An 18,962-nucleotide genomic window follows, 5' to 3' on the forward strand; every position below is an offset into this window, starting at 1 on the left:
ATGTTTGTACTCATCTGTTTTATTTCAAAGAATATTTTCTGAAACTTACAAGAAATTATTTTAAAGAAAGGAAGGAGTGTAGTCCAGTCATAGGGGTAAGTAGTGATGATCAGAGAATGGAGTTTGTTTTTGTTATGTTTTATTTTGTTTTTATGGCTGCACCTGAGGCATAGGAGTTCCCCAGGCTAGGGGTCAAACCAGAGTTAGCTGCTGGCCTATGCCACAGCCATGCCACTACCACATCTGAGCCACATCTGCAACCTACACTATAGCTTGCAGCAACATCAGATCCTTAACTCATTAGGCAAGGATGGACATCTCACAGACACTGTCAGGTTCCTATCCTGCTGAGCTACAATGGGAACTCCCAGGGAAAGAGGTTTGTACAGTAGATTAAGAACTGAGGGATTCTTTTTTTTTTTTTTCCTGGTCTTTTTAACTTTTAGAACCATACTCACGGCATATGGAGGTTCCCAGGCTAGAGGTCTATTCAGAGCTGTAGCCGTCAGCCTATGCCACAGCCACAGCAATGCAGGATCTGAGCCATGTCTGTGACCTACACCACAGCTCATGGCAACGCCAGATCCTCAACCCACTGAATGAGGCCAGGGATCGAAACTGCCTCCTCATGGATGCTAGTCAGGTTTGCTAACAGCTGAGCCACAACGGGAACTCCAGAACTGAGGGATTCTTCACAATCACATGCCACCATGCTTTGAGAGCACCTGGCCACCTCCCTCAACACTAGATCTATCTGGGTATAAGCTCCGGGACTGGGAGCTGGAAGATATACAAAAAATCCATTCCAATGGAGGGTGACTTCATAGTGGCAAAAGAAATAGGAGCTGTGGGTTGTGTTGGTGATGGAGTGTTCTAAGAATAGCCAGAAACTATGAGACTGCTATTGAATAATGGCATTATATTGTACAAAATACTACACACCTATAGAAAAAGGAAAACTGCTTCTTTGAGACTCAGGATTTTTCATTGATTTAAGACTTCTGGGGAATACCTAACTTAAGGAAAGATTTCAATGCAAGTGAAAAGAGTCTTAGTCAAACTCAAACAGAGAACTCAAACATTTTGCAATTTTTTTTTCTGCTATCTTAACCCGGTATGCATTATGAGATTGTTACTCTTTACAGGGCTAAATAATAGAAACTAATACCTGAGAGCCAATACCAAGTGAGAATTCATTATAGCTATCTAGAAATCCTGGTTCACTTACAAAATTAAAAAAGAAAAAGATGAAAGAAAATAAATAAACAGTAAAGTGAGGAAACAGGGCAAATTGGAAATTTGCAGAAAATAATTTATGGAAGTATTTGATTTTTACGACTATGCTAAATCAGCTTAAATAATTTTTCAGTCTTTGTGACGCTGTTAAAGATATAAAGGATCTAAAGTAAATCACAATGAACAAAACTAGGGTATGTGCCCAAGTATGGCAAGGAATATCCAGAAACTTTGACAGATAGCTCTATAAAGACTTCAGGCAAGGAGATATGGTAATAACCAGAAAGGAAATCAAAGTGTGATAACCAAAAAAAAAGAAAAAAAAAGTTAAAATCATGTACAAACAGAAAAAAAAAAAAGTAAAAACAAACAAGAAATGGAAATACTGTTTAAGTCTCTCAAAAGCTATCAAATGCACACTGGTTGGCCAGGAGCCACATGCAGTCCAGAGCAGAGGGATTTCTGAATAAAGCCCAATAAAATCATGTCAGAACCAGGGACAAAATGAGAGTGAAAGATAAGCAAGTCAGAAGACCCTGAACTGTTATGAGAGCTGAGATGCAATTTCAATTCAATCTTCTTGTCAACCAAAGCATAAGAGTTGTATCAGAGATCTGTGTTCCATCATATAGAAACGATTGTTACTCCTGATATTTAATGTAATTAAAGAAGAAAAAAAATTGATATTATACCTACTGTTTGCATCATCAAAACAAATTTTTTTTAAATATAGGAAGTATATACTACATTTTTGGAGCAGTTTCTATTCAAAATACTTATCCTGCACAATACATAAATAATAATACTCTCAGATGTTTGCAAGATTCTTTGATTCAAGAAAAGTTTTTTCCAAGATTTATGAATACCTGAAAAAAATAACTGTTCTCTACGTGATATGTGTACAATTTTGAAAAGTCACCATGTCAAAATCGCATACGTGATCTTAAAAAATATGAGGAACAGACAGACCTATGTTGCTGGCTGTACAACATTTAAATTTAATGTTTATAAATGTGTACTTTTATGATTCGATATTCATTCATTTCATCATAGATTAATATATTGAGATATTTCCAAATAACGTAATAACAATTGCTTTTGATTGCATACCATTCCTGAATTAAAAACTGGTTTGCCATACAAAGGGAAAAGGAAATAAAAGTCTACAGACGAATTAAATAATCAGCTTTTCTGTGTATATGAAGATTGTCAATTTCAGGATCCTTCTGCATGCAAGTTATATAAATATCATCTAGTAATTATTGCAAAACTGTTTATTTGAGCAGCAATAAGTTAACAGCATGCTCTTTCCCCCTGTCCCTTTCGGCTTCAGCTCCCCCAGGGTCTCTCTGTGTGTTAGGTGATTAGTATGGTTTCCAGATATTATGACAGCATGTCAAGGATACAATTTTACTTTATATTGAGGAAACATTTGCTTTTATATAATCGGTACATTTAAATGAATTAGAACAGTAGGTTTTTTTTCCTTGTGTTTAGTTTTTTTACACTTGTTTTTCCATTCAATAAATAACCAAAAGCATGCATGGGTAGACCTGAAGGGGGTACATATTCCCTTTGCTGAGAAAACTGACCTTTGTGAAATTCAGTATCCTCTTTTAACCTCTGCTGTAAAGAAGCATGTTAAAAATGCAGGGACATTGCTCCATCCCATTTGATTCAGTACGACATCAGATCATTATGATGGACATTGAAATCTTAAAAATTCACTTGTTTATGGCACAGAAAAATCTGACTCAACAAAGAAAGACAGAAAACTTCCAGAAAGAAAGCCATTCAACATGCAAAATGATCTGCCAGGAAACAGTAATATTGTCATAACACCTCTCTAGTATTTTGCAGAATTATCAGCAAGCACCTCAAAAAGTCATAAATAGTAAGGTTTTCAACATGCGGTCTACAATACCAGAAAAGCTGCTGTATTTTTCTGCATATTTTCTCCTTACATGTTCTGTCATCCTAAATACTCAGAATAGACACTTACACAATTTAGTGCCCTGATCAAGCTTCCTCATATTTTTTTCCCTGCATTTGAGCAAGATGCCATGAGCATACTATATATTACCCATGCCAGATCAGACAAATGTCAGACTAAAGGAAAAGCCAATTGCTTGCTTCTGTGCAAAGTAGTGAGTAAAGAGAACCAATCCGCATGAATTCTGTTGATACTAAACTAAATTTAGACCCAAGTAGCCCAAGTAGCTGCCTTGGCTGCCCTTATTTTCATTGATTAAAGGTGCTAAAGACCTTTAATCTATTAGGATGAAATTAATTGATAAAAGTTTAAAATAAAATGAGGAAAAAATTGTATTTTAATATGTATTCATGTTTCCATTACCAGAGAGCCTTCATTTATAAGGGACCTCTACTTACAATGAATTGAATTCTTTCCCGCTAATTTCACTACAGATCTTGTTTTCCAATCATTCATTCATCCATTCAATGATTTATCAAATGTCTAATATTGAAGGGCAGTGGGCTAGTATTTGAAGTTTAATAGCAAAAACAAGACACTGTTCATTAGGACAACAAAATTTAACACAAAGGCTAAATAGGTAAAAAATGTCAGTATATTATAATAAATGTTCCAGTAGGAGTATATGCACAAGTTCCTACCAGAACAAGAAGGTCATTTTGCTCAAACCAAGAAGAATAAGAAAGTAATTCTGCAAATAGGGGAAAAAACCACCCAATTTTTGATTTGAAGTATATTCTGGGGTTTTCCAGGCAAAATGGAAATAGAAGTAAGGGAGCTAGTCAGGAAAAGGGAGCGTCAGTAACTGGTCAAAATGCACATGTTTTTCAAACAACTTGAAGCAAATACATAGAGATTGGGAAATTTTAAGCAAAAGAGTATAATGATCAGAATTATGTATAAGAAAGGCCCCTCTAAGTCTTCAGTAGAGAATGCACTGAATTTTACTGGGATGTGAAGTGTGGAGGATCTGCACAAAGTCAGGGATTGCCAGAGTCATAGGGAGACAGGGATTTAAGAGCTATTAAGAAAACAGAATAAGAAAGAGATGAGGGAAAGAGAGGAAATAGTCTCAACTTCTAGATTTCTGATGTTGTCTACTGACTAGGAAATTATGATTCAAAAGTTCTAGATTTCAGCTATAAAATGAGTGAGAAGAGAAAATAAAGTTGCACAACACAGGAAAAATATTTCAATTATTATTATCATCATAATACATAATCTTAAGAGATTAATCTAGTTGACAACCCAAAGCCGACCTTGATTTTAGATAACAAACCAGTCTGGTCATCAGTAAAAGTAGATACTTAGTGATATTGATCAACAAGAGTTTACTATGATTTACTAATCTGAGAACCAGCAATACACCCATTTAACAATAGTAAGACTTCAATAGGTCTTCCTCATCCTCCGTAAATGAATTATGAATAAAACAAAACCAAAAGCTGTTTAAGAGATAACAAGAATTAAAGAATTTGCAGCAGATGGTACCAGCTGTGCACATTTAATTCCAGCTCAAACAATCTGCCAAACAGTTAGAACTGCTTTTGCATGGGAAATTGGAGTGTCTCAGAGCCAAGGAAGAAATCAGAGAGTAGTCTTTCTGGCATTAGTTATCAAACCTTTTATTATAATGAATGTTAGTGAACACAAACCTTCTTTCCTTTCCCTGTGCTCTTTGCACTATGTGCATTCCTTCTTCTTCCTCTCTCTCTTCCTCCCTCCCTCCCTCTCTCTCACTCATAAGTCTATATAACCTACACACATACATATTCGAAGTTTCCATCAGTTAAACAAAGATTAAACTCAGAGTTAAGTAGTCAATATGTTATAATCTATGCATTCATCAAACACGTATTAAAGTGAACAGTATAAAAAAATGTTTATTGTGGACTTTTTAAAGATATACTTTAAACAAATCCTAACATGTTTCGATACATTAAGACATGAATAGTAAATAACAAAGCAAAAGTAGTATAAATGTCATAAGATAATATACATAGATTTAATACATATATGCTTATAGTCATTGGAATAGACAAATACAACATGTTTGGAGAAAATAAGACCCGAACTCAGCATTGAAATTAGGAATTTGGATAGGTGAATGAAAAAGAAGCAAGTATCAGGATCCAGGTGAGCAATACCAAGTAAGGTTCAGATGCAGAATGCAAATACACACCAATACCAAGTAAGGTTCAGATGCAGAATGCAAAGTGTGCATTGATCAGAATTTGCTCACTAGAAGGAGGAAACATCCATGAACAGCGGCTTGATTATAAGATTTGAGACCATCAATTTATCCTGAAGATAATGATAATGGAGAGCCATGAAGTTTTGTTTGAGAAGGTAGGTGCAGTGAGGAAGTGATCATACTGAGTGCATGACAGAATGAAGTAAAAGCTGCAAGCCTGAGGAGAGTGTGAGTAACTAGGAGATCCTTGCAGTAACACATCCATGATGTAGTTAGCACCTGAGCTCACAGAATGGCAGTAAAATGGAAAGGAAGGTGGGAAGTCTAATGTAAAGGAGGTATTTTCAGATATTAGTGTTTGACTCCACCACAGACATAAGAAAGAGAGAGGTGTAAAAATGAGGTTTTGACTCTGAGTAGTTGGGATGCAAAAGGCAGCGATTACAGAGAAGTTTAATCAGAGGGAGCAAGTTTAGGGAGGGAGGAGTATATGGAAGAGTATGAGTACAATAATAGCTGCAATGTGTCTGAGATGTTAGGGTAAGAACAAAGTGTACACAGTTATGGCTCTAGCTGCGGCTTGAGAGATTTATGTAAAACATTCTAAAAGAGGTGACAATATAAGAATGCATCAGCATTTTGAAGTAAAGGAATATTAATGAAAACTTATATGTAGGGATAGGAAGAAGAGCTCGTGAAGGGGGTGGAAAGAGAAGCAAGATCAGACATTTTGCCTTATGACAGCTCTTACAGTTTGAAATCAAGAAGTTGGCAGGATAGATTCCTTTCAGAGGTTCTGAGGGAAAAACTGTTCCCTGCCATTCTCCCTGGTGCCTGCCAGCACTCTTTGGCCTCCCTTGGCTTGTAAACCGAATCACTCCAATTTTTGCTTCTTTTTTGCATTGATTTCTCTTAGAGTCTCAAGTCTGTCTGTCTCTCTGTCTATCTCTCTCTCTCTTTCCAATGGACATTTGCCTTTGGATTTAGGGTCCCACCCTAAATCCAGGATGATCTCTTCTCAAGAGATTTATCTTGGTGACATCTGCAAAGACTCCTTTTAAAAATAAGGTTACATTCATATTCACAGGGGTCAAGATTTGGAAGTATCATTTTGGGTGGTGCACTATTCAATCCATTAGAGGTACTATGAAAAGGTACAGAGTGATAAGGGTATATATGGTAACTTCTGTCATCATCACACCTCTTGAGAGTGTTAGCAAAAGCTCTGTGAAGTAAATAGTTATTCCCATTTTACAGATGAAAAATTGAGGTGATTATAAGGTGATAGTTTTTTAAGCCTAAAGGTGTTTTCAATCCCAGGTTTTTGTTACATTTTGTTTTGTTTTGTTTAATCAAAAAGGCATTACTGCACACTGCTGTAGACACAGAAAAGCATGTATTTTATTGTTTTACCTTTGGAAAGGAAGAATTTGCCTTCACACACCATATTTCTTCCCCCACTCCTTTATGATCACTGAGATTTCTAATCAAGAAGAGTTGTTTGCTGATTATTTTATCATTGTTGTTTGCTTGTTTGCTTTAATGGTGTTTTGCTTGTTTATTTGTTTTGATTAGAAACAGGCAAAGCTAAACGGGAAAAAGAAGGATCAAGAGTCTTTTTGTCCCAAGAGACACACACTCTAAAAAACTGAAATGGGCAAATAATTGATAACCACATTGCAATTGTTGGATAGCCTAACCCTCTAAAAGACGCTGTTGCTGTTCTATCTATAGAGAAATCTTTTGTCATGCACTAGATTCACTCCCCATTCTAGACGTGAAATCTCCAAAATTCAGACTAGTATTCATATACTGGATAATGGGGTAAATTCTCTATGCATTTGAAAATGTAGCATTTGTTCATAGCATTACTATAAGTAATCAGAGACAAACAAATCCAGATCTACCTACTTATTAACACTCCATATTTATCAATATTAGTAGTATATATTATGTATTTTATTCACTACATATTCATTAATATTAAAATACATTATTTAATAATTCTTCAACCTTATTTAGTATGTCTATAATAAATGCCTGGTGATTTCAATCAGCTTGGAAGGATAAACTGACTCTTTTTATAAACCACTGCATACAAAATAACAAAAAAATAGATTTGCTTATTGAATGAAGCAATCCATTGATTTGCTCTAAAAAATGTGCCACTGGGGGTTTACTTGAACTGACCAATCATTACAGTCTACTAAAAAGAAAGAAAATATAGAAAATATTTGCAAGGATACGTATTGTCTCCCAAGTCCCACTTCTCCTTGGCTAATTTTATGTTTCTGGCCTCATTTGTCATGTCCTTATCGCTTAACCGTATTGACCAAATCCTAAATATGTTTATAGAGTTCCTAACATTACTTAACAATATTTCTGGAAAATAGCCTCTCTACCAAGATATTTTTCTCCCAAACATCCCCAGATGATTCTAGAATGGGCTCAAAGGTATATCCTTGAAGTTTCTCAATTTCCCCCCAGCTATAAATAATCTCCCACAATCTTGGTGTTTTATAGGCCTCTCTCTTAAAGTGGTAATACTATATCGACATTCATTATTGTTATTTGAGAATATATTCTATCCCTTCCATTACATTGTAAGCTCCCTGAGAATAATGTGTAAATCTTGTTTTTGTTTCCTGATAATAGGAGCTCAAAATGATTTCTTAAATAAATGAATGAACACAGAGATGAAAATGATACTTGCAATGCAAAGAATAAAGATGAAATTGATCCCTGTCCAGATGGGACAGCTACTTGTACTTACAGTCCAAATTGGATTATGTGTAGCCAAACCAAAATCAGCTGCATTGATTTTCTTTATTTCTATGGCCAAAATGATCCTTCTAAGTCAAGGTCACTGTTATCTTCCTCTGAAGAAAAGATGCTTATATTGTTTGGCTTCCTATACTCTTATTCTGGGAAATATTTAAATATTTGTTAAATCTGGATAAATTTGAAAAACCATGAAATAACAGTTGTCAGTAATCATTTGGGAAGATTAAACACTGGGTCAAATTATACAGTAATGAATATTCATATTTTCAATATGGTTCAGACACGAGCACATGTATCCACATATATGGAATATGGCCTACAAATTTGTCAAACCTCCAACAGTTATATTATTAATTTCCCCTAGTTTATAACTATTTAGGAAAAAAACCTGACAAATTATATTTACAAAAAATTAACAAATTCTTCTTTATTATCAGCAAAACTACTTCACTATCTAATGAAAGGAAATTCCAAGCACAGGTGACATGTACTTGCCTTCTACCCAAGGGTGGTGTCTTGCTTGGTTAGGGCTTCTGGGATTACAATCAAATATTATTTAAAGCTTGCACCTTTCCAGAATTAAGTTTCAGTTGTAGAATTATTTACTGCTAGGTTCAGGTTTCTCAGCAAAACTTCATAAAACTGATGTTTAAGTAGATAAGTGAAACAGAATATAAAGAAGGTCTCATACATACTACCTAATATATGAGAGACTAACTAGCAAACTGCAAAATAACTGTGGTAATGGTTTACTGAACTCTGAATATTCGAATATATGCGGTTATGTCAAGAAATGATAATCAGTTTTGAAGATGAGCAGAAATGTAGGTGATAAAAAAAGTCAAAAATTTTAGGAGATAATGAGTTTATTGGCAGATTAACTTCAGGGCACAAAATCAAATATGCATTGGATTTTGATAGTAATGTTGATTGATTTGGTATCTTTTGAAATCCACTCATTTGATTTATGTTCCCTAAATGTTTATGTATTCTCAAGCGCATTTCAGGCTAATATCACCCTATTAGAGCTAAAGAAATGATGATAAAAAGATCTGCTACACTGGGAATTGAGACTTAGATCATGTCAGGAAAACAGCTTTATTATTTAGGAAAACAAGAGATCTGCATTATCCTGTTTGTTCAGCAAAACTATCTTTTGCTTAACTTTTTTTTTTTTCCCCCCACCACACTTCTAAGTACAGACAAGTTTAGTGACAGAAGGCCCAGGGTAAGCAAGAAAGTGGAATATAGCTCAAGAAAAACAGAAAGGTCTTTAAATATTCTTTCAATTCTTATCTCTTTTCTCTTAGGGTCATTACCCACATGTCCCCCAACTATTTACCATGGTTCTCCTCTTTCAGGAAAATGGGCTCATGTCATTTATATTAAACTATTTATATGTTATATATTATATTGTCTATATTTAAGAAGGCACCGATTAAAAAAATGAATGCTAATGTACTAAATTTATTATATATGGGGCTCATGTCAAAAAAGAGGTTTTTTGGAGTTGAAGTATGATTTGTTTGGATACAACAACAGATACTGCCTTCAGTCTTAAGCCTTTTCTGTTCTCTCATTGTTTAAAATACACTATTATTACCCTTATGTGACATAGAAACTTTGGACTTTGACTTTCTTAACGGGGTTAAAGCATAAAAAGACTGAAATGCCTGTTAAATCTCACTATTAATTAAACTGAAAGAGGAGTCAGAGCTTGAGAGGAATGAATGCCTAGGAAGGCGCACTTAGTAGCACTTCCACCAGGCTCATCTCCTCCTCTCAACAATGTTTCCTGATTAACAGCAGGACAGATACTTTTATTCACTTGATAATTTATCTTCTTAAATATGATTGCTTAAAGAAAAGTTACTTTATTGTGAATATCAGATCTCTTTCTTTTCTCCTCAACCAAATCGGAGCTATTGCAAATGGAAATACATAGAGTTGAGTTAGCATTCCCTCCTTAGTCTAGAATCAACATTTAAATTCAAATGTTTTATTTCTCAGAAATTGAGGAGGTCAGATATGATGCATCCAAGAATGGACATTTAACTAGAAAACTGCGAAAATGAGCTCTTCTTTTTCCCCTACTCTCCTGGCAACAAATGCCAAATAAAAAGTGTGAACAAACAGGAAACGGCCTGCTTCATTATTTTTAAATCACTAACATTTTTATCTTACTCTAACTAGTCCCCTCACCAACGGATCCATAGATTTGAATTTGAGCCTTTTAATTAAAAAGTTTATCTCTACAATCAGTGGACATTCACCACTAACAGGCAGGAACACTTCTATAACAAAATAAATACTGTATTTGAACAAAGTAAGTTCTTCATATAAACCTGTATATCTATGACATGCATTAAGGAAAACAATAAGTTCATGACTCTGTCAAAAAATATATGTAATTCTTTTCAAATTAAAGGTAACCTCTTCTGAAGTCTTTATGTTTTTTTTTTCCCTCAGCATACTCATTCTATTTTCACCATTTTTTCAGTGATTTTGCCCATGTGATGCTACAGTGGAGTATATGCAATATATATCAGGACCTGATTAATACAAAACAATTTTTTTGAAAAGGTGCTTATTTCTCCCTTCTAAGTGCCAACTAAGCCTTGTGTTAAGATCAGGCTTCACTGCATTGTGTAAGTATTGGGGGTGGGGGGCACTGTAAAGGAGTGGAAATCTGGTCCTTCCAGTTTAAAAAACCTGTCCATTTCTGATCTAGACTCTTTGAAGAGCTCTCCAGGGTACTTCATCATTGTGATTGTCTTGATGATCCTGACCAAGTCACTTTTCCTCCTGACCTGTAAGTGAGAAGATCAATAAGCTATAAGATTTTTTTTTAAGGAAAAAAAGGGGAGAAATTTTAGTAACTGCACAATATTTTCAAAGTTTTTGTGTGTGTGTGTGTGCACACACATGTGTGTGAGTGTGTGTGTATACATAATTTGATCACCTTTAAATTATGCTGTGTCTGCTTTTGTTGTTGTTGTTATCAGAATACTTTAAAATACACATCTTTGGGAGCTAGCATAGGATATTGGCAAGTATCCATGGGCAAGTATATCAACTCAGGAATTTGACACCATAGATTCATATTTCCTTTTAAATATATTACCTCAGGCAAGGCAAGATAGTTAACTTTTGTATATATCAACGTCTTCAGCTAGAAAATAAGGATAATTGTAGCACTTACCACAGCAAGTTGTATAAAGATGGAATATGATAGGCTATGTAAATATAATACAATATCAGGCATACAGTAAGTACTTAATGTTTGCTCTTGTGTTAGCTATTTTTCTCTATCTTCTTTTTTATAACAGTTTTAAACAAATCTATGTACAACTGTGATGCTTTCCTACAGATCAGCTGAGACAGATGATTTCTTCCACCCAAATTTAGATGCTATTTTTCCTTCTGGAGAAATTGAGGAATTTCTCACCCAGGATTTTGGCTGATAATGTTGTTTCTGGGATACTTTTGGAAATGCTCCCTTGAAGAGGAGGCAAGAGCATGATCTAGTGCTAAATGTACTGGACTACATGTCAGGGCTCTTGGTGATGACCTTGAATAAACCACTTCATTTCCTCATAACTCAACTTTTCCCATCTGTAAAATATGATTTTCCATCCTGTCTCAGGAGCCTTAATGCAAGTAAAAAATAGTTTGTGGTTTATTATGAGAGAAACTATAGTATTGTTCAATGTACTCTAAGCTACCAGATAAATGTTTTAACAACTTCACATTGAAATGATAGGCAGGATTCATTTAGGGAAAGATAAATGAATCATAGGATTAGCATGTTTGACAGTGAATATTAGAAACTGGTATCTTATAGTCATGATGGCCTCATAGTCAAAGTCTATTTTTGCACAATAGTTACTGTTAAAAATACTCCTGACTTTTGAGAAATAAAGTTTTGGGGTACAAAGTCCTCCTGCCTGGATATATATGCGTATATTTGAATAGATTACATACACCCAAGATTTTTGTTTTCCTTGAATAAAAAGTGAAATCAGTGGAGGTAACTGACCTCTGCACACTTGGTAAGGAGGATTTTGTCCAGTGTCCTCATTAAGTCCATGGACCTGTTTGCATCTAACTCCTTGTTCATCCAGCAAAGGCAACAGCAGCAGCAGCAGCACACCCTGACATCTTGACTGAAATCAGTGCCAGAGCTGCCACCAAGGTGGCTGAGCAGGCTAATGACGTTTTCAGTGTTGATCCTCCCAATCTCCGTCTAGTCCCAACCTTGTCGCCCACTCCCTTGGAATCTGCATATGCGGACAATAAAAGAAAGCGCTGGTGGGAAGGAACAGTATTCCACCACATGTTTCTTAATGTACCTCTCCAAATTTAATGAGGTCAGTCGGGTGTCTATAGCTTTTGCCTCTTGCTAATGCTCCCTACCAGGAAGAGAAATCTCTTTTTCTCTTCTCTCGCTCTCTCTTCTTTCTCTCAAACAGGAACATACACACATGCAGACCCATACGCATATATACTGCACAAACACACTTGGGAAAACACCCACGCATGGAAAATCACACTATCTGTCATTTCCATAAACACACACTCTTCCCCTTCCCTGTAACACGCGCGCGCGCTTACACACACACACACACACACACACACACATTCACTCACTGGGAGAATCACAGACCCACACAAAATGCCACGTACCCGGAGAGCTCAGAATCCATCCTATGCCTGCGGATTGAACCCACACACCACATTCGCCTCTAGACGCTTGCTCTGTGCCTCTTTACCCGAGCAGAACTCCCTCCAGATGCAATAGCTTTGCTCTCCTGAGCAGGCAGCTCCACGATGAGCCCGGGGACAAAATCTGGCCAGGGTAATCGTGTAGTGTGCGGGACGGGAGCCATCATTGTGGGCAATGTGGAGAGCTGCAAACTCAAATTGGGCAGTCCTCTTAAACGAGCCCTTTAGTTAAACACTAATCCCCCTGATACCCTTTGACATGCAAATGAAGACGGAAGCCTTTGCAATTATCTATTTCAGGGCTATTGCTGCAGCCCTCCCCTTCCTGAAATGGTATCAGATTCCCTAAAAGGTCAGATCTTGAATCCGGCATCTAGTCTAAGGAACTCGTCAGTTGTAAGATCTGGGCCAGGACCAACCAAAAAAGATTAGGAAATTGGCATACTAGAGCAAAACTATCTGGTCTCCGGACGAAGCTCCCCTACACCTTGGGATGAGGGAAATAGGGTACCTTTTAAGATATGAAAGAGAAGCGGGAGGCTTATGATGGCCAGTAGATGGCGCAAGAACTCTTCCCTTGTGCAATGTTAACCCTTGAGTGGTGTGTGGCGCTGCCAGGTCTAGATGTATAGATACACACGTTTTCCGTTTTGAAAGAAACCTCCTATTTACATATTTGGGACTGATTCAAAATTAAGACAAATAGGCCTGTTCCGGATAACTACCACTGATAAAATAGTTTAACTGCAGCACAGGCCCACCGAAAAGCGGGTTGGAAGGATGAAAGGGCAAACTCTTTGGGGAGATGACTGACTCCCTCTGCATCTCACCTCCGCCCTGGTCAGGGAAGAAATTGGTTTTCCTAATGAATCAAAAAAAAAAAATCGTTATGGGTTTACATGTAGACACTTTACTGTGTAAATGTATGTGTGCAAATAAGTTCTTTTCTGTGATCTTCCCTTTTCAATTAAAAAACGGGGTGATAAATGTGAGACGCCTGCCTGAAATATACTGCAACTACAGTAGTAACACATGTCCCATAATAATGGTGTGGGCATCGATGGAGCCCTATTCATTATCACCACAGTTTTCCACAAAGCAGCACATATTCTCCTATTAAAATAGTCTTCTAACATGCTTCTGTATTCACAGGCTGCAATGGAGAGCTCACTAACATAATATTTCTTGGGCTGCTTTTACAGGCAGAATTGATCTATTCGGGGGAAAAAAATCAAACCACTTAAATTCAGATATTGTGGTGAGTTTGTCAAAGAGAGGAGCTGGGCTTTAAGAGGCTCACTAGTGGTTTCTGGTGGTTGCTATAACGAGCTAGAATCGAGGTAGATTTCGGTGGAGGGGAAAAAACGCACAAGAAAAGACAGAATCCAGAGTAGCGGAGACTTAGTGCCCCCGTTGGAGAGAGATGGTTGAGTCCTCGTCAAGGTTGCTGTGGTATCCCAGAAACACCATTCACTCCGAGCTGTGACCGCGCACCAACAACAGCAACAACTCCACTGCGCCGGGCTGAGGAGCAGGAATTAGGAGCTCGCGAATAATATGAAAGGGATCCGCAAAGGGGAAAGCCGAGTGAAGGAATCCAAACCCCGGGAGCCTGGCAAGAGAAAATGCGCTAAATGTGGCCGCCTAGACTTCCTCCTGATGAAGAAAATGGGGATTAAAAGTGGATTTACGTTTTGGAACCTCGTCTTTTTATTGACGGTGTCTTGTGTGAAAGGTAGGTTTGCTTTCGGGGGTCCCCTCTGCTCTGGATGGAGGTGAGCTGACTTGTCGCCCCAGAGGGCAGCTTACTTTGCAATTTGCACCGATAAAATAATCATGATAATGCCGAAGAAGGAGTTGATTCACAGCTCTTTCCCCCCCCTCAGATAGGAAATGCATTTTGCTTGCCAGATTTGGCGTTCAATGCAGTGATTGAGCTTGTGCTCAATAAATATTCTTGCAGTATGCTCAAACGAATACGTGAGTTGATTCGTATAGCCTCTAACTAGTGGATATCCAAGCAGAATTCCTCTGCAAGACTTTTCTTGGTGGTGAGGCTTACCTTCATTTCTAGTCAAACCACTGGGGTTTGATGCTTTGGCTGAAATATTTATATTAAAGATGCTTTTGTAAATGCTTTTTAACCCTTTCAAGTGGGAAAGTTACCCACATGTTAGGAATGGGCGGATTTTAAATGGATTAGGGCATAGGGATCTTCTAAGCATCCCTACACGGACATGAATGTGTGCATGCAAATGTGAATTATTTCTACGTGGGCTCTTTTGCATTGATAAATGATGGGAGAGCTTCCCTAGGTCCTGTGGTAATGGTCTGGTTTAAAATGGGGCTCTTGAATGGTCTAAAACGCCACGAAGTAGAAGGAGCCACCTTTGGGGTTGAATGAAGGTAGGAGGAAAGTCATTAGCTGAGGATCAAAAAGAAAATCCCCAGCAAGTCTCAGCGTTCAGACAGGTAGAGTGAGTGTCACATGCACAGACAAGGGGAGGGGTGGGTGGAATGTAGAATTTATTCTTAAGCAGGAAGGCAAGGGACAGTCAGGATCATCGGAAGGAGAGCTGTCCTCAGGGAGAAAATAGATCCCTACCTCTGTTCTACAACTTCTCCTGCACCCTGCTGTCCATTAATTGCTGCAAAGAATACTCAGGCGGTGTTTATGACTCATGCCATCATTTTTGAACAATCGCCTCCCCATACTCATAGCAGCTCACATAGACGAGACGGATGTCATTTTCAGTGAAGCTAGTTTCAAATCCTAGGTGTCTGTGTGTCAAGGGTGGGCGTTGGGGAGAGGGGGTGTTTTGGCCCAGGCGCGCCACCACTGTCAAGACAAACTGGACTCTTCTTCCTTTGTAAAGGAGTGCCTCTCTGAACCGCAATTGGGCCGCGTCTCGATGAAACAGTTTATTGTCCAGCTTGCAGCTGGCTGTCCCCCCACAGAAGGCAGCCCATTTGCATTCAGTAGAAATGATAATTCATGTTTTGGGTGGTGGGAGTTGGAGGGGTTATCTCTCCCCCTATTACGACCTATGATGCGTGGCATGCCTCGAATTTTAATTTACATGCCTAAACGCCAAGAAGTCGTCCTCGATCTCTGTGGCAGCAAGTGCCTAGTAATCCCAACCTGCTCCTTAAAGCTTGGAGCTCCCTTCCCCCCTACCCACCCGATTCCTCAGCGGAGCTCTTAAACCAAAACGCTTGTCCTACGCTGCCTAGTGCACAAAATGCGTCTTCTGTTGCTTACAAGGTTTTTTGTTGCTGGCTCGACGTGTGAGGAGGCTTACATTTATGCTTAGTTTGTCTGTCACGGAGACGGTGGTTAATAAGTGGCCCTGGGGCTGCCTGCTACACTCGCGCTCCGCGTGGGGGAGGCGCAAGGAGCCAGCAGCAGCTCCTGGCAGGAAAAAATGTTGAGGTGGCTCTTGCTAGAAGATGACCGGGGGTTAAGTGAGTTTTCATGTGATACCTGTTGAGTCAAAACACATTCGAGGGGCAGATGGGGAGAGGGAGTCTCCGAAGCTGGGCGAGCACGCCAGGCTGACAAACACCGAGCCGCGCCGCCTGCAATTACAGCCCAGCCGCCCGCACCTACCGTATTTTCTAGATAAGAAGCGCTGATAGAAAACAAACGGCGCGGTTAGTTTGCTTCAGATGGCACTAGAAATGAGACCCCTCTCCTTTACTCACAGCTCCAGTACTTTGAACTGAGCTAATCGGCTACAGAATATATTCCAGTTTCGGGGCCATTGAAAGAAGGAGTATTTCACACTCTGCTTGATTCCACTCAAAATCAATTTTTTTACGGGCCATTAAAATTTTTTTAATGGTAATAAGGTTCTTCATTGTCACTTATCTGCCACTTGAAAGACATCTCCTATATTTTACAACTTGGAACGCTGTTAAATTCTGAGACACAAACTTACAGAGGCTCTATGCTTTAGACCTGCTCCCTGTAGCCCAGTGGTACCAATTTTGACAATCGTTTCTTCTTCTCATTCACCTCATTCTATTTTCACTTCACCACAGTCTTAAGGCTTTTCTTAAAACCAAGATTGCTGCAATGGCTTAAGTGTTTCCTCCAATGTCTATGACCGTTTTTTGTCTTCCACACTGTTTTTCTTCTAGTCTTTCAGGCCCAAGGGAAAGCTCAGGATGGGGTGTCATTCTAAGGGCTTTGCAGGTTTCTAGGCTACTGCTAGGGTTCAGGAAGTCCAAGGAGAGCACTTATCCAGGTGAACAGCTCCAGCCTGGAGAATTCTACCTTCCGTCCACACTTTTCATCCCTCCACCATCTCACCTCTGCCTGCAACACCAATGACAAAGAGGCTCAGAGAGAGGAAACATCTCAGAATAGAAGACAAAGTGGCCTTCAGTAGTAGGCCTGAATTGCTCCGAGTGGGGTTGAAAAGAGAGGCAACCCTCTCTGGGCATTTTATCTTCAGTGTAGCCATCTGAAATAAAAGGCCATGGAGGGCACCAAATTGCGGGTGGGGCGGGCGGGGCCTGCGAAGACCTGCTGCTTGCCTACTTCATGCTAAAAGGCAACACACACACACACACACACACACACACACACACACACACACACACTCACGCAGAGGTTTCTGAAATGCAGCCTGCAGCTGCAGCGTGTCTGTTTTAGGTTTTAATCAGAAACTGTGAATCTCCAAGTCGAGCTTAAACGTCCCGCCCACGTAAACAGACACCCGCAGGGTGATTCCCCTGCCTCTTGGGAAACCCTAGGGGAGCATTCAAATCATGCAGAGAGGGTACAGAAGGCATTGATCTCAATGGAGAGTGCTTTACAGCCAGTGGGCCACGTCCCCCACCCTGAGCCACGCTTTCAGGGCCTCTCCTGGGACCCCGGACTTGGATAAGGATCCGTGTTTCCCAATGCTCTGGGACTCGGAGGAGATGTCACTCCTGCCACAGAGCTCTTCTGGAAAAGTGGGGTTCTCACCCTCTCCCGCAGTTTATTACTATGTGAAGGGGTCACATTGTCCTGCCCTGGAAGAGCTGCCAGCGGCGCTCATTAGCACCTTTCTCCCACCCCGGGTGGCAGCGCTGGAACCCTCACTCCCTGACCTCAAGGCAACAGTCTTACCTGGCAGTAACGCTGGGAAATTTTCTGTCGTGTCTTAAGAGAGCTTTTCAAAGGTGGGTGGGTAGGGTTAATGTTTTTACGGAACAATAACGACAGCAAACAAAAAGCCACCATCAAAAACCTACCTTGAGGTTAGCAGGACTGAGACAGCTGCAGCTGTGTTGGGGTCAAGAGGTCCCGGACCTGCTGCACTGTGGACATCTGTTTCCTCTGGGAATATTGCTTTACTGCTTCTAGAAGGCCAGACTCCCTGAAATATCCATGAACCACCTGAGGTTGAAACTGAGCACCTGACTTGGCCTTTGGCGCGCGAGTAGGTGTAGGAAGGAGTGTGTGTGCATGTGTGTGTGTGTGTGGTGTGTTGCTGGGAGAAGCCCCAGATGGATCTATACCCAGGAGCCTTTGGGAGGCCTGGGGAGTGGGTGTGGGGGTGTGTGCAAGGCAGAAATGGGTGGCCGGTAACAAACAGTACGTTTCTGTCTTCCCCCCACCCCCCGCCCCAACCCCGGACTGTAGACGGTCGGTGGTGCTGTGGCCACTGCTATAGCGCGATCCGGTGGAGGCGCTGAGAAAGCTCCCTTTCCCCCAGCTGACAGACCTCAGCACCACCCTAGCCGAACAACTTCTCCTCTAACAGGCTCTCTAGAGTTCCAAAAACTCACTGGGGAATGAATAATGTGGATTGCTGCTCCTTTACCATCCCCACCCCTCATCCCCAGCTTGCCACTACCACCGGGCATAAAGCAAGAAGGGGCAATATCAAGATGGAATCGCCACAAGGGCTTCGTTGAGCCCTAGGGGAAAAGGCAAAGGAAAGGAAACAGTACAGGGTCATCCCGGTTGTAGCGCGGTCCTCTCCCAAGCCCGGTGAAGAGGCCAGCTGAGGGCTGAAAGCGGGACAGGCACGA

General features: G+C 39.7%; 1 protein-coding gene and 1 long non-coding RNA gene across 6 annotated transcripts in view; one reads left to right on the top strand and one right to left on the bottom strand.

Moving 5' to 3' along the window:
• LOC106505092 lies at positions 2,489–13,610 on the bottom strand. The gene is made up of 3 exons (XR_001299176.2): positions 12,894–13,610; positions 12,247–12,487; positions 2,489–11,017 (listed from the first exon to the last, which is right to left on the bottom strand). It is a non-coding gene; the product is annotated as an uncharacterized LOC106505092 (long non-coding RNA).
• The window catches only part of CSMD3 (CUB and Sushi multiple domains 3), a 1,223,593-nt gene continuing 1,218,699 nt past the window's right edge, over positions 14,069–18,962 (top strand). For 3 of the 5 annotated variants that reach the window (XM_021090584.1, XM_021090585.1, XM_021090586.1), the window contains exon 1: positions 14,070–14,667. In XM_021090584.1, the coding sequence (XP_020946243.1) occupies positions 14,490–14,667 (178 nt within the window). In that variant the 5' untranslated portion in view covers positions 14,070–14,489. Of the gene's footprint in view, positions 14,668–18,962 lie in introns of all 5 variants that reach the window. The other 2 variants (XM_021090582.1, XM_021090583.1) reach the window with 1 other exon arrangement.

The sequence above is a fragment of the Sus scrofa genome, chromosome 4 (genome assembly GCF_000003025.6).
Source record: "Sus scrofa isolate TJ Tabasco breed Duroc chromosome 4, Sscrofa11.1, whole genome shotgun sequence".
Classification (NCBI taxonomy): Eukaryota; Metazoa; Chordata; class Mammalia; order Artiodactyla; family Suidae; genus Sus; species Sus scrofa.